At 40.2% G+C, this 12375-nt stretch overlaps 1 protein-coding gene across 4 annotated transcripts in view; it reads left to right on the top strand.

Annotated features, from left to right (window-relative positions):
- Window positions 1-2474: 2474 nt before the first annotated feature.
- The window catches only part of HMGCLL1 (3-hydroxymethyl-3-methylglutaryl-CoA lyase like 1), a 51944-nt gene continuing 42043 nt past the window's right edge, over window positions 2475-12375 (top strand). For 2 of the 4 annotated variants that reach the window (XM_039320344.1, XM_039320345.1), the window contains exon 1: window positions 2722-2974. In XM_039320344.1, coding sequence (XP_039176278.1) covers window positions 2858-2974 — 117 coding nt within the window. In that variant the 5' untranslated portion in view covers window positions 2722-2857. Of the gene's footprint in view, window positions 2975-12375 lie in introns of all 4 variants that reach the window. The other 2 variants (XM_039320342.1, XM_039320343.1) reach the window with 2 other exon arrangements.

The following is a 12375-nucleotide window of genomic DNA, read 5'->3' on the forward strand; positions in this document are numbered from 1 at the left end:
GTGTATAGTTTATTTCATTAACTATGGACATTCACAGCCATTCTATTTATTTTAAATTCTATACAATATATCTCTGGATATATCCATATATAATAGATGGCTAGTCGCTCATTCCTACATTGCAATAATCATACAGACCTTCCTCCCTCTAACCATTTTCAGGTGAAACATCCACTGTGCATAACAAATTAAATTAAGTATACACACATACTGTAATTTGGACAGTATTTTCTTTTTAAAAACCACATACACATATTTTATGTATTTGTCATAACTCCATGTGTTAAGAATCAAAGGAATTATTTGCTTTGTTAACTGTATGGGAATATAATTTGCAGTTTGTTTTCAAAAGTGGAACCACTGTTTTCAGATATCATTCCTTAGGAAATGTGTTTTCAATTATCTCTCACCCTGTTAGTCTCAGATTAACCACACAACTTATTTTAACAAGTTACACTAATTTGCTCATGAAGATGCTGTCTCAACAGCCCCCCAGTTTCCATTTCCTGGACAATGGCTGGCCTGCAATATAATGGAGTATTCATTTCGGTATGAGTTCTATGTAAAAGTACTCCATTTATAAATTCAGTATTTTTAAATTTACAAATACATCTGTACTATTCCACAAGTGTTTCAAGGATTCTATACCTTTGAGTTCTTTCTTTCACTAGGTTTAATAAAATATATTGTGATTTAGGGATGATTTGTTGCAAACTGACTTCAACTAATCAGTTTAGCAATTCTCCCTGAATTTCAGAAACAAAGAAATATAAGATCACTGATAAGATCACTGGCCTATCCAGACCAGGACTATTGTCAGCAAGGGTTGGAAACAGAATCCATTCCAAGGTCCAACTCTCCTTCTGTCCAAATGTCATCCACACCAAGTGATACTGGAAAGAAATAAAAGTTTCTCTTATCTTCTAACAGATTTTTCTTCTGCTTAAATAGATTTCCATACATTGTATAAGCAGAGTGGACAGAATAAAGCTTTGACATGGAAAAGGTTTTGTTTGAGGTCCTTTATTAAGAACCTAGATGGACATTATTCACCACTAGGTTAGTTATTGCTGGCTTAGGATTCATAAAAGAATCTCGGTCCTATCTGGAGATGCCAGGGAATGCAGATCCATTTTCTTCTCTTGTAAACTCTTGAACAGAAAATTCTCCAGTCCTTCTAGATTATACCATGAACTTCTTATGAACAATAAAGCAATGAAGTGGCTTTTAAGAAGTTGAATGGAAAATTGCTTACTTGTACCAATAAATTCCATCTCTCTCACGTTCTCGGTAGGAAAAACCTTGATGTCCACATGAATAAGTTTTTATTAATTGCCAAAGTTGCCAAAATCCCATGCAAAGACAAGGAAGGAAACAGAACCTTCTTTTGGATAGAAAACTAAAATGGAAGGATAAAGATTCTTGATTAATGTGTAGAGATCCTTATGGCAGATGGAAGCAAGTCTTGCAGAAAGCAATTTTCCAATATAAGGGAACCATCTGGCAGATGCTTTAAAAAGTTTTAAAGTGAGTGCAAGAATTAATGTTAACATCTGGAAGGGTCACTTGTGATCTTTTGAAACAAAGTCAGATTTGAAAACCTGGTGTCTCTCTGGCAGAGTCAGAATTTGGCGGCTTCAGCCTTAGGTCACCAATACAAAAGACACCAATTTACTGATATGATTTGCTGATTCATACACTGAAGCACTGTCTTCTAGTTCCCATAAACATAGAGCAACTAGACACAGCATATGATAAATTATTTACATTTTTTCTCCAATTAAAGTTGATGTGATGATGATAGCTCTTATCCTGTTGATAAGACCCAATGTTTTCTCTAAATGACTAAAAATCCATCAGTTTTGATCATCTTGCTTATGATTATAAACAAGCATCCCGTTCCTCATTCAGCTGCCCTCTCAATCAAGGAACAGGGCCACTGGTTCCTTTGCACACAGAAGATCCCAAATGCATTGATACACTTCTGGGAAAAGACCCATCTGAAACTGTGCACCGGAGTAGTGCATAGACCTGGCCCAGCAATTTCCAACCTAAAAAATCAATGAAAGGAAGGAGCTTCGTCCAAGAGTGCCATTTGGACTGGCACATTTACAGACTTGTAATTGTATTTATATTACAACTATTTAAATTGGTTCTTCATTTGTCTTTTTGATGCTCTGTATTTTTTTCCAAGGGTGGTCCTTTGTACATCTATCATATCTCAAGGCCTCAAAGCCTGGAAATGTCTTGGATCCCTGAGTGTTTGCCTTCAACTCAGATGCATGGGAACTCTTGCCATGCTCTACGGGCGATTATGCCCAACTAATCACGTTATGTCTTAATGAACTTTTCTGAAATTCTTCCCGTCTGACTGTCCTCTTTGGGATCTTTTGCCATGATTTTTAATGGCGCAACAGCAGAGCCTGAAGACCGCCACCTGCTGGACAGAGAGCCCGTCGACTAATCCAGTTTCAATCCGCCAGCTTTCTGGAGCAGAAGCAGCTCTTCGAGCTGGGCAGAGGATCGAAATACTAATCTGGAAGAGGCCACCGCTCCGGGACCCCGTCCCCGAAAGGGCTTCAGCGCCGGAGCGGCAGAGCAACGCGCTGATCTGATCTCCTCCGGCGACCTAAGGATGCTGGCCTCGCGAACTCCCGGCATCCCTCTCAGCCAATCAGAATCGCCCGGGATTCCCTCGGCCGGGCGAGGCGGATGCTGCGCCCACGCTCAGCCAGGCATTGGGTTCCGGCGAGCGGCTTTGCAGATGGCTGGGCGCACAAGGCGCGGGTGGCGGTGACCTTGCTGTCGGGAGGTGGGGGGGGGGCGGTTTGCTGGCTCTTGAGGGGAGACGGGCGCCATGGGCAACATCCCGCCGGCGCTGAAGCACTGCCTCAGCTACCCCCACCTCCTCAAGGAGCAGCTGGGGATCGGCGAAGTCGCCCAGCAGTCGACTGTTCTGCAACAGCCTGGGCAGGTACCAGGGTGGCGTCCGGAAGGCCGTTCAAGGCCGCAGCTCCAGCCCACAAAGGGGAGGTGGGAGGACACTCGGAGCTTCTGGCTGACCAGCTGCCAGTCAGGCACGGAGGGCAGACAGAGGGTCCCTGAGAAAGTTGGGATGGCCTTCAAGTGGCCAGGATTTTTCTGGGCAGCCTTGCCTCAGAAGGAGAACGCATGGCTGCCAGAGTCAACTCTGCCAGTCCTCTGTTATTTTCTGCTAAGCCAGCCCTGGTATTCTTCAGGGGACTGGGGTGCTTAAAATTAGTTTTTATTTTATTTTATTGTATTATTTTATTTTGCAGCTAGACGTAGGGACATTTTTTCCTTCGTGCCATCATTCTGCTGAACACCTAATTCTTGCAATTCTGTCTAATGTGTATGTATATCAACCCATAGAGTATGGCTGTAGTATTATTATTTATTCCTTTTATTATCTTCTTTACTTCCCCCTTTTATTGTTGTTGTTATTATTATTATTTTTTTCTCTGTCGGCTTTCAAATACACTGCTTCCATACTGGAGACAACTTCCTTGTATGTCTAATCACACTTGGCCAATAAAATATTCAATTTTATTTTATTTTATTTATTTTATTATTATTTTATTTTATTTTATTTCTAGGCTGGCTATGAATTCTGGTATCCCCATGGATCTAGAGCAGGGGTGTCAAACTGCTGGCCTGAAGGCCGGTTTCATCATACCGAAGCCGCACCCATCACATTGTCGGCAATGCAAAAAGAGTCGCGATACGTCGTGACACGTCACGTGACATGGTGAGTTTGACACCCGTGATCTAGAGGGCATCCGAATGGAGCAGTTGTTCTAAGGAGCAGTGAGAAAGTACCTCCATATCCCTTCTAAACAGAAGTGGACAGACTGATGGAGCAGCTGTTCCGTCAACTGAACTGCAGCATTCAGAGAGGTACATGGGGGCAGGAAGAGGAAGTGTAGGAAGTACTGAACTCAACATCACTTTTTTCCTCTTGGTGTTGCAGGAAACCTCATTCACTAGAGCAGGGGAAGGCTTTGAGATGTCTTCAGCTACTGTCATTCTTCACCAGTGACCATGGTGGCAGGTTGCTGGGAATTGTAGTCCATCTGCTTTTGAAGTGTTACATGTTCCTCACTTGGACCTGCTATCCACAGTGTTTTTCTTCAGGAGATTATGAGCCAGCAAAAACACCTATCTATCTCTTTTTAATCAATCGTTTGTAGTACTTTGTGTCAATTTCTATCATGACTCAGTAGAGGCAAGTGGCCAAAAAGAAGAAACAGGAATTTAGAAGAATTTAATTTGAGCATCATTGTGGTTTCTTGCTGTTACATCCGGAGAGAAAGAAGAACTTCCAAGTGTCTTACTTCATTCCTGGTTATTTCTCATCTGTTCATTTAGCAACTTTTTACAGGATAAAGATATGATTTATGAAGATATGTAATATTTGGACATTATGAAGCTGAGTAAAATAGAATGTTACTTGAATATGAGCTGGTGGCCTCAAAATTGAAGTAAATAAGTAAATAAAATAAACTCAGTGGTATTCAAATATAAATAAGAAATAACCTCTAATATTCTAATATTAGGAATTCAGTTATTGATATCTCCTATGCTGGAGGAATCAAATATACCAGAGTGATGCTACTGCTTGAAACCAGTTCATAAAGCTCATTTAAATTCTTTAATATAGGAATTATTTTAATGCTCATACTCTTAACACAGTGTGTCATCTCAATCCTGAAGATACACAGAATAGAAACTCTGCTGAAGACATACTGTCATCTGTAAATCTAAGTTAATTTTTTTAAAAAAATAATCTGATTATTTTCAATGACTAAAATGTTTATCCTCATCATCATTTTAGCCATTGTCTATCCACTGCAGGATGAAGGCCTCTTCTGCATGTTTCCAACCAATACAGTTTTGAGCTTTCTTTTGCCAATTGAGCTTCAAAACTTGCTGACATCATTGATCCATCTTGTTTTAGGTCTCTTTTGTGGACACTTTTTATCAAGTGGGATCCATTCTATGACTGCCTTGGTCCACTTGCCATCAGTTCTTCTTGCTCTGTGACCAGCCCATTTCTATTTCAATTCTTTTACTCTCTTGATGGCATCATTTATTTTCATTTGTTCTCTAATCCATTGTGCAGGTCTTTCTGCCTTGTTTTGTTATGCCAAGCATGTATCTTTCCATGGCTCTTTGCGCCACTCGTAGCTTTTGTATTGATTGTGAGGTTAGTGTACATGTTTCACCGGCATAGATTAGAGCAGGTAGCACACCCTGATCGAAAACTTTTCTCTTTAGGCATAGAGGGAGGTTCTTGAAAATTATGCTTAGCTTGCTGAATGCCTGCCAACCACATTTAACAGGCCATTCAATTTTCTTTATTGTATCACTTTCACTGAGATTCATTGGCCAAGGGATATGTAGTGATCTACTATGTCTAGTTCTTCATCAGATATATATATATTTTTCTTTAGTGAATTTATTAAACATAAGTTGGCTCTTTTACAGGTTTGCTTTTAAGCCAAATGGTTCTCCTGCTTTGTGCAGCTCTTGTATGTGTCTTTGTAGATCTTCTGGGTCTTGCAAGAAGAAAACAACATCATCTGCAAATCTTAAGTGATTTAAATAGGCGCCATTGATTTTTACTCCATCTTTTGCCCAGTCTAATTTGCAAAATACTTCTTCAAGGCAGTCTGAAAAAAAGTTAGGTGATATTGTATTGCCTTGTTGTACACCTCATCCTACATTGATTTCCACTTTAAGATCATTAGGATAAATTGTCGCCATTGTTTTTTCATATATTGATTGTAGTAAGTTTATGTAAGTCTGGTGGTCACAGTTTACACAAGATACTAGCAAAATTATACTCCAGATGCCTCAGAGAAGAAAAAATACCTGATTCATGGAAAAATGCTGAAGTGATTCTTATACACAAGAAAGGGGCCCAAGATGACTTAAAGAACTATTGCCCAATAAGCCTTCTTTCAGCCAGCTACAAGTTTTTCACCAAGATAATAGCAAAAAGAATATTGAGAACATTAAATGATGCACTGCCAAAGGAGCAGGCAGGGTTCAGAAATGGCTACAGCACAATGGATCACATCCAGGTTGTTCAGCAAGTCATTGACAGGCATGAGTACACTATGCCTCTGTACATGGCTTTCATTGACTACGAAAAGCGTTTGTCTCAGTATTCCAAAAACACCAGCCTGAAGATGACGAATGGGACTTCGTCGAACGTCGCCAAGACACTTCCAATTTTACGCGGGAGAAAACCCGAATAACCAAAGACCTACATACAAATACCCGCGAAAACCTCAGAAAACAAATATATGTATACATACACACACACACACACACACACACACACACACACGGCTTTTTTTGTCATAGAACGCCCAGAACAGAGTTCTGGCATCTTTTATCCATGAAAAAAGCTAGAATAAGTGGGTAACCCTTACATACATTCATGCTTGGTTTCTACTTGTTTAAAGAATAGCATGGAAATAAATGCTATAAACTAGACCTGTATAATTATACTTAATGTATATGCCGGCGTATAAGGCGACTTCCGCAAGCGTTAAAATCGGCGCCAAAGACGGGGGTCGACTTATACGCTGAGTCATCTTATACGCCGGAAATACTGGTAGTTTCCGGCGTATAAGATGACGTTCTAGGAATGCGACTTGGCGCCAAAGACGGGGGTCGTCTTATATGCCGGGTCGCCTTGTACGCCGGCATATACGGTAGTATGATAGAGAACCGTGTAAATGGCATTGTTAAAATACTAAATTTGAAGGTTGACCACTTTGATAAACAGAACAAGGTTAAGCAAGTTATCCTGGTTATATGCTTCTTTCAGAATTAAAGATAGCGTGAATAAATTCCATAATGAATTTCCATAGGGTTAATTTGGTGAAAAGAAATGCTTGGGTGTTTGCTGGCTTCACCTAGCAAGATTCTAGGAACTAATTTCAAACCTCAGTTTCTCTTTATTTCCTGTGAAGAAAGAAAAAGGGAAAACAAAATGAAAGCCTTTGTTCATAACTACCATTCTGCCTTGCCACATGCATCTCATAGAAGTGGATTAGAATGGGGAAATATTTTTTTCCTCTTTTCAGAATGAAAAGCCCATCCTTGCTGCTTTCAGGTTGATTGTACAGATAGATGCATAGAGTTGAATATGTATAGTGTTGTTTTTTTTTTTTTTTAAAAAAAACAATTTAGGATTGCCACTAAATGTATAATGTACAATGGCCTGAAGCCAGTTCTGACTCTTACTGTCTGATCCATCAGCCCCACATAAAATACATCTCCATCATATTCACTTCTTAAATATTTAGACATGCACTTTTTAAATGTACCTAAAAATACAGTGTGTGAAAACACCCTTAAGACTTTGAAGTTTTTTCCTGGTACATGAGGAGGTGAAGAAGAGATAAATCCTGAACATCAGAGGAAAATCTGCTTCCTCTTATGTACACAGTCCTGATGAGTTTCAGTCTTGGAAGGTTTTATTATTTTAATTTTCCAAATTAAGTAGTATTTAGATTCGTAAATATCCCTTGGAGTGTTCTATTATTTCGGAAGTGTTTTGCTCTAATGGATTTTAGAAACCATTATTACTTCTGGCAATCTGTTCATTAGGATAAGATTTCCTGAAAAGTATGGTTTTAATTTTAGGTTACTAAGAGTCTTAGATCTTTTGAGCTATTTTGTTGCCATATATTTTCCATCATGTTCTTATTCACAGGCTCTCTATTTTGCTGTCTGTGCAGTTTGTTTTTACACTGTTTTAAACTTTGGACCATTTAATTTCACATGGAATTCACTCAATTTCTTTAGGGTATACATTTGCCTATTTTTCTGTTTAATCGTCTCTCGATGGATTGTTTCTCATTTTCTGTTTTCTGTCTAATCGTCTCTCGATGGATTGTTTCTCATAAGTTGTTTCTCTTTTTTTAGTTATCCACATATATATCTGGGAAGATTATACAGCTCTCACTTATCACTTTTTTAGTTTTTTTAGTGGTCACAGTATTCTTCTGATATGTCACAATCAGTTTTTTGGGCCAACCTAGGTCCACTTTGGGTTCACATTGACTAGACCTATGATTCTGAGCCAAGATAAACATAGTGGTGGTTAAATGTTGAGTAGTGTGGTAGAAAATTAAAGAAGAAAAATGTGGAGAAGAAAAAAAAGTATTTTTATTATGTATTTGAGGCAATTAGTTTGGTAATTCTAGGTTTGGTATTAACGTGTGCGAAGTTATACCTCTTAGGCTATGTATGTACTGTATATAAATTTTGCTCAGATAACATTTGATTTGATTTGATTTTACTTATCTAGGGAGAATTAATTACCAATGGATTACTCTTGAAGGGAAATCCTGTTAAGAAAAAGTATTTCTCCACACTATTATCCCCCCCCCCCAAATTGTCTTATGTCGAAAGCCACTAACCTTGACATCATTGTGGTTAGTAATCCATTTTGGGTAGGAATTGCATTGAAACTAGTCTATAAGGACTCTCCACTAAGGAAACCAAGCTTTTTTTAAAAAAGCTGTTGATAAACAAAAAAAAAGTTAAATTTGGGAATATGGATGTTCACTCAGGAGACGTTAACTACACAACTTTGTTTGCTGTTTTGCTTTATTGCAGAATATTGCCTCTTCATAAACAATCTCAGTTATGTATGGCAGTTCCTCTGAACTTGAAATATGAAGCTCTCTTGGAGTATTTATCTGATTTCTTATAATTTAGCCTAAACATCTTTTAAAGTCCAAACATGAGCTAAGGAGGAGAATATCTCTCTGTAATGCATCTTAAATTGAAAAAAGTAGGGAAAAGCACTAGGCCACTCAGGTATGAACTAAATCATATTCCTGATGAATATACAGTAGAGGTGACAAATAGATTTAAGGAACTGGATCTGATAGACAGAGTGCCTGAAGAACTATGGATGGAAGTTCGCAACATTGTACAAGAGGTAGCAACTAAAACCATCCCAAAGAAAAAGAAATGCAAGAAAGCAAAATGGCTGTCTGAGGAAGCTTTGCAAATAGCTGAGGAAAGAAGGGAAGTGAAAGGCAAAGGAGAAAGAGAAAGATACACCCCATTGAATGCAGAATTCCAGAGAGTAGCTAGAAGAGATAAGAATGCCTTCTTAAATGAACAGTGCAAAGAAATAGAACAAAACAACAGAATAGGGAGGACCAGAGATCTCTTCAAGAAAATTGGAGATATGAAGGGAACATTTCATGCAAAGATGGGCATGATAAAGGACCAAAATGACAGAGACCTAACAGAGGCAGAAGAGATTAAGAAGAGATGGCAAAACTACACAGAAGAACTATACAAGAATGAGCTTAACATCCCAGATAACCACAAGGAGATGGTCACTGACCTCGAACCAGACATTCTAGAATGTGAAGTGAAATGGTCGGCCCTTCCTTCCCCTCCCCCCCTTCCTTCCTCCTCTCCCCCTCCCTCCATCTTTCCTCCCCCCTCCCTCTCTACCTCCCTTCACCTCCCCTCCTCCCCTTACCCCCTCACCTACCCCTCCACCTCCCCTCCTCCCCACTTCCATCGCTTCTTCCCCCCCCTCACCTTCTCCCCTCCCCCCCCTCCCTCCTTCCTCCTCCCCATCCTTTCCCCCCCCCCCCTCCTAGAAAATCTGAGCAACAACAAAGCTAGTGGAGGTGACAGTATTCCAGCTGACCTATTCAAAATCTTAAAAGACGATGCAGTAAAAGTGCTACATTCAATTTGCCAGCAAATTTGGAAAACTCAACAGTGGCCACAGGATTGGAAAAGGTCAGTGTACATTCCAATTCCAAAGAAAGGCAATGCCAAAGAATGTTCAAACTATCGCACCATTGCACTCATTTCACATGCTAGTCAAGTTATGCTTAAAATCCTACAAGCTAGACTCCAGCAGTATGTGGATCGAGAACTACCAGAAGTACAGGCAGGATTTCGAAGAGGCAGAGGAACTAGAGATCAAATTGCCAACATACGCTGGATCATGAAGAAAGCTAGGGAGTTCCAGAAAAACATCTACTTCTGCTTCATTGACTATGCAAAAGCCTTTGATTGTGTGGATCACAACAAATTGTGGCAAGTTCTTAAAGAGATGGGAGTACCAGACCATCTCATTTGTCTCTTGAGAAACCTATATGCAGGTCAAGAAGCAACAGTGAGAACTGGACACGGAACCACTGATTGGTTCAAAATTGGAAAAGGAGTCCGGCAAGGTGTATACTGTCGCCCTGCCTATTTAACTTATATGCAGAGCACATCATGAGAAAGGTAGGGCTAGATGAATCAAAAGTTGGAATTAAGATTGCCGGGAGAAATATCAACAACCTAAGATATGCAGATGATACCACTCTAATGGCAGAAAGTGAAGAGGAACTAAAGAGCCTCTTGATGCGGGGGAAGAAGGAGAGTGCAAAAGTAGGCTTGAAACTCAACATTAAGAAAACCAAAATCATGGCATCCGGCCCTCTCAATTCCTGGCAAATAGATGGGGAAGAAATGGAGGTAGTGACAGATTTTATTTTTTTGGGCTCCAAGATCACCTCAGATGGGGACTGCAGCCAAGAAATTAAAAGACGCTTGCTCCGGGGGAGGAAAGCTATGGCAAATCTAGGCAGCATTCTAAAAAGCAGAGACATCACCCTGCCAACAAAAGTGCGTATAGTCCAGGCCATGGTTTTCCCAGTTGCAATGTATTGCTGTGAAAGTTGGACCATAAGAAAGGCTGAGCGCAAAAGAATTGAGGCCTTTGAACTATGGTGCTGGAGAAGACTCCTGCAAGTCCCTTGGACTGCAAGGCGTTCAAACCGGTCAGTCCTAGAAAAGATCAACCCCGACTACTCCTTAGAAGGCCAGATCCTGAAGTTGAAACTCAAGTACTTTGGCCACCTAATGAGAAGGAAGGATTCACTGGAGAAGAGCCTAATGCTGGGAAAGATTGAGGACAATAGAAGAAGGGGACGACAGAGAATGAGATGGCTGGATGGAGTCACTGAAGCAGTAGGTGTGAATTTAAATGGACTCCAGAAGATGGTAGAGGACAGGAAGACCTGGAGGAACGTTGTCCATGGGGTCGTGATGGGTCGGACACGACTTCGCAATTAACAACAACAATGCATCTTCAAGTATGCCTAAGAGAGACCACTACCTGGTACCCTAGAGACCCTGTGCAATGTGTCAAATAAATAAGCCAAGCGGAGTTTTGGCTTGGAATAGGGCAGTTTCTGAACTACCGCTCATGGTTGCGAATCCATTCTGTGAAGAATGTTGAAACATTAATTTATTCCTTGTGTGTCCAATCACACTTGGCCAATAAAGAACATTCTATCCTACATCCTATCCTATCCCTAACCCACCCTACCCTATAGTTCATTATAATGCTATTGTTGTGAACTGGTACACACTTTACTCAGTGTGGAGCTGAACCTACTAAGGACTGAGTCACATCTGCTGGATCAGAGGTGTCAAAACTTGCAACATCCCGTAATGTGTTGTGACGTATAGTGACTTTTTCCTCATTGCTGGAGCTAGGGAGGGTGTGGTTTCAGCATGATGCATTCAGCTCGTGGGCCGGCAATTTGACACCCCTGTGCTGGGTTATTTGTTGATTTACTGGTCAGCGTTGTGTTTAAAGAAGTGCCTCTTGGGGCTGAGTCATCTAGGGTGGCTTTTTCTCCTTAGGCAAATGAACTTAATGTTGCAGTCAATCGTGTATTTTCTAGGGGCAATCATACAAATGCAGCCTTTCCATAGCCATGTGCTGAGGTTGATTCAAGCCCAAGCTGAATTGCAATATTAGCTTGGGAATGGAAATCTCTATTGCTCTGTCTTATGTAATGCGATTATGATGAAACTAAGCTAAAAGAGACTCTTGTGATCTGTAATGCAATACAGCTTCAAACAGGTGGGGGTTCTGGTTACTTATGCAATGGATATATGCTCTCTGCAGGAATACTTGGCTTTCTCCTAATATTACAGTAGATTGTTGCATTGGCTTATGAGTTGAACAGCAAACAGGGTGGCATTTCCTTAACATAGAGAAAGCTAAGATGTCTGCTAATGTTTCTGAATTCTAGTTCCAGGAGAGGGGGAAGTTATTAGCAGTGTTTTCCCTCTCTCTTTCTTTGTATATGCGGCTGATTTGCTTATAGCCGATGTAAATTTAAGAAGGCTGTAATTCCATGATTAAAGGTTAGCAGCATTTTCTATTATAAACCCATGTTTTAATCACTTTATAAGTTTGAGGGAGAGGAGCAGAAATTAAATATTTTGATTAACATAATTGGCAGACAACATCTTAAGCTTTTTCCTCTCCTGTTCGAATTCTGTGACATC

This window comes from Crotalus tigris, unplaced genomic scaffold (genome assembly GCF_016545835.1).
Source record: "Crotalus tigris isolate CLP2741 ecotype Arizona unplaced genomic scaffold, ASM1654583v1 scf7180000023636.1099087, whole genome shotgun sequence".
Lineage (NCBI taxonomy): Eukaryota > Metazoa > Chordata > Lepidosauria > Squamata > Viperidae > Crotalus > Crotalus tigris.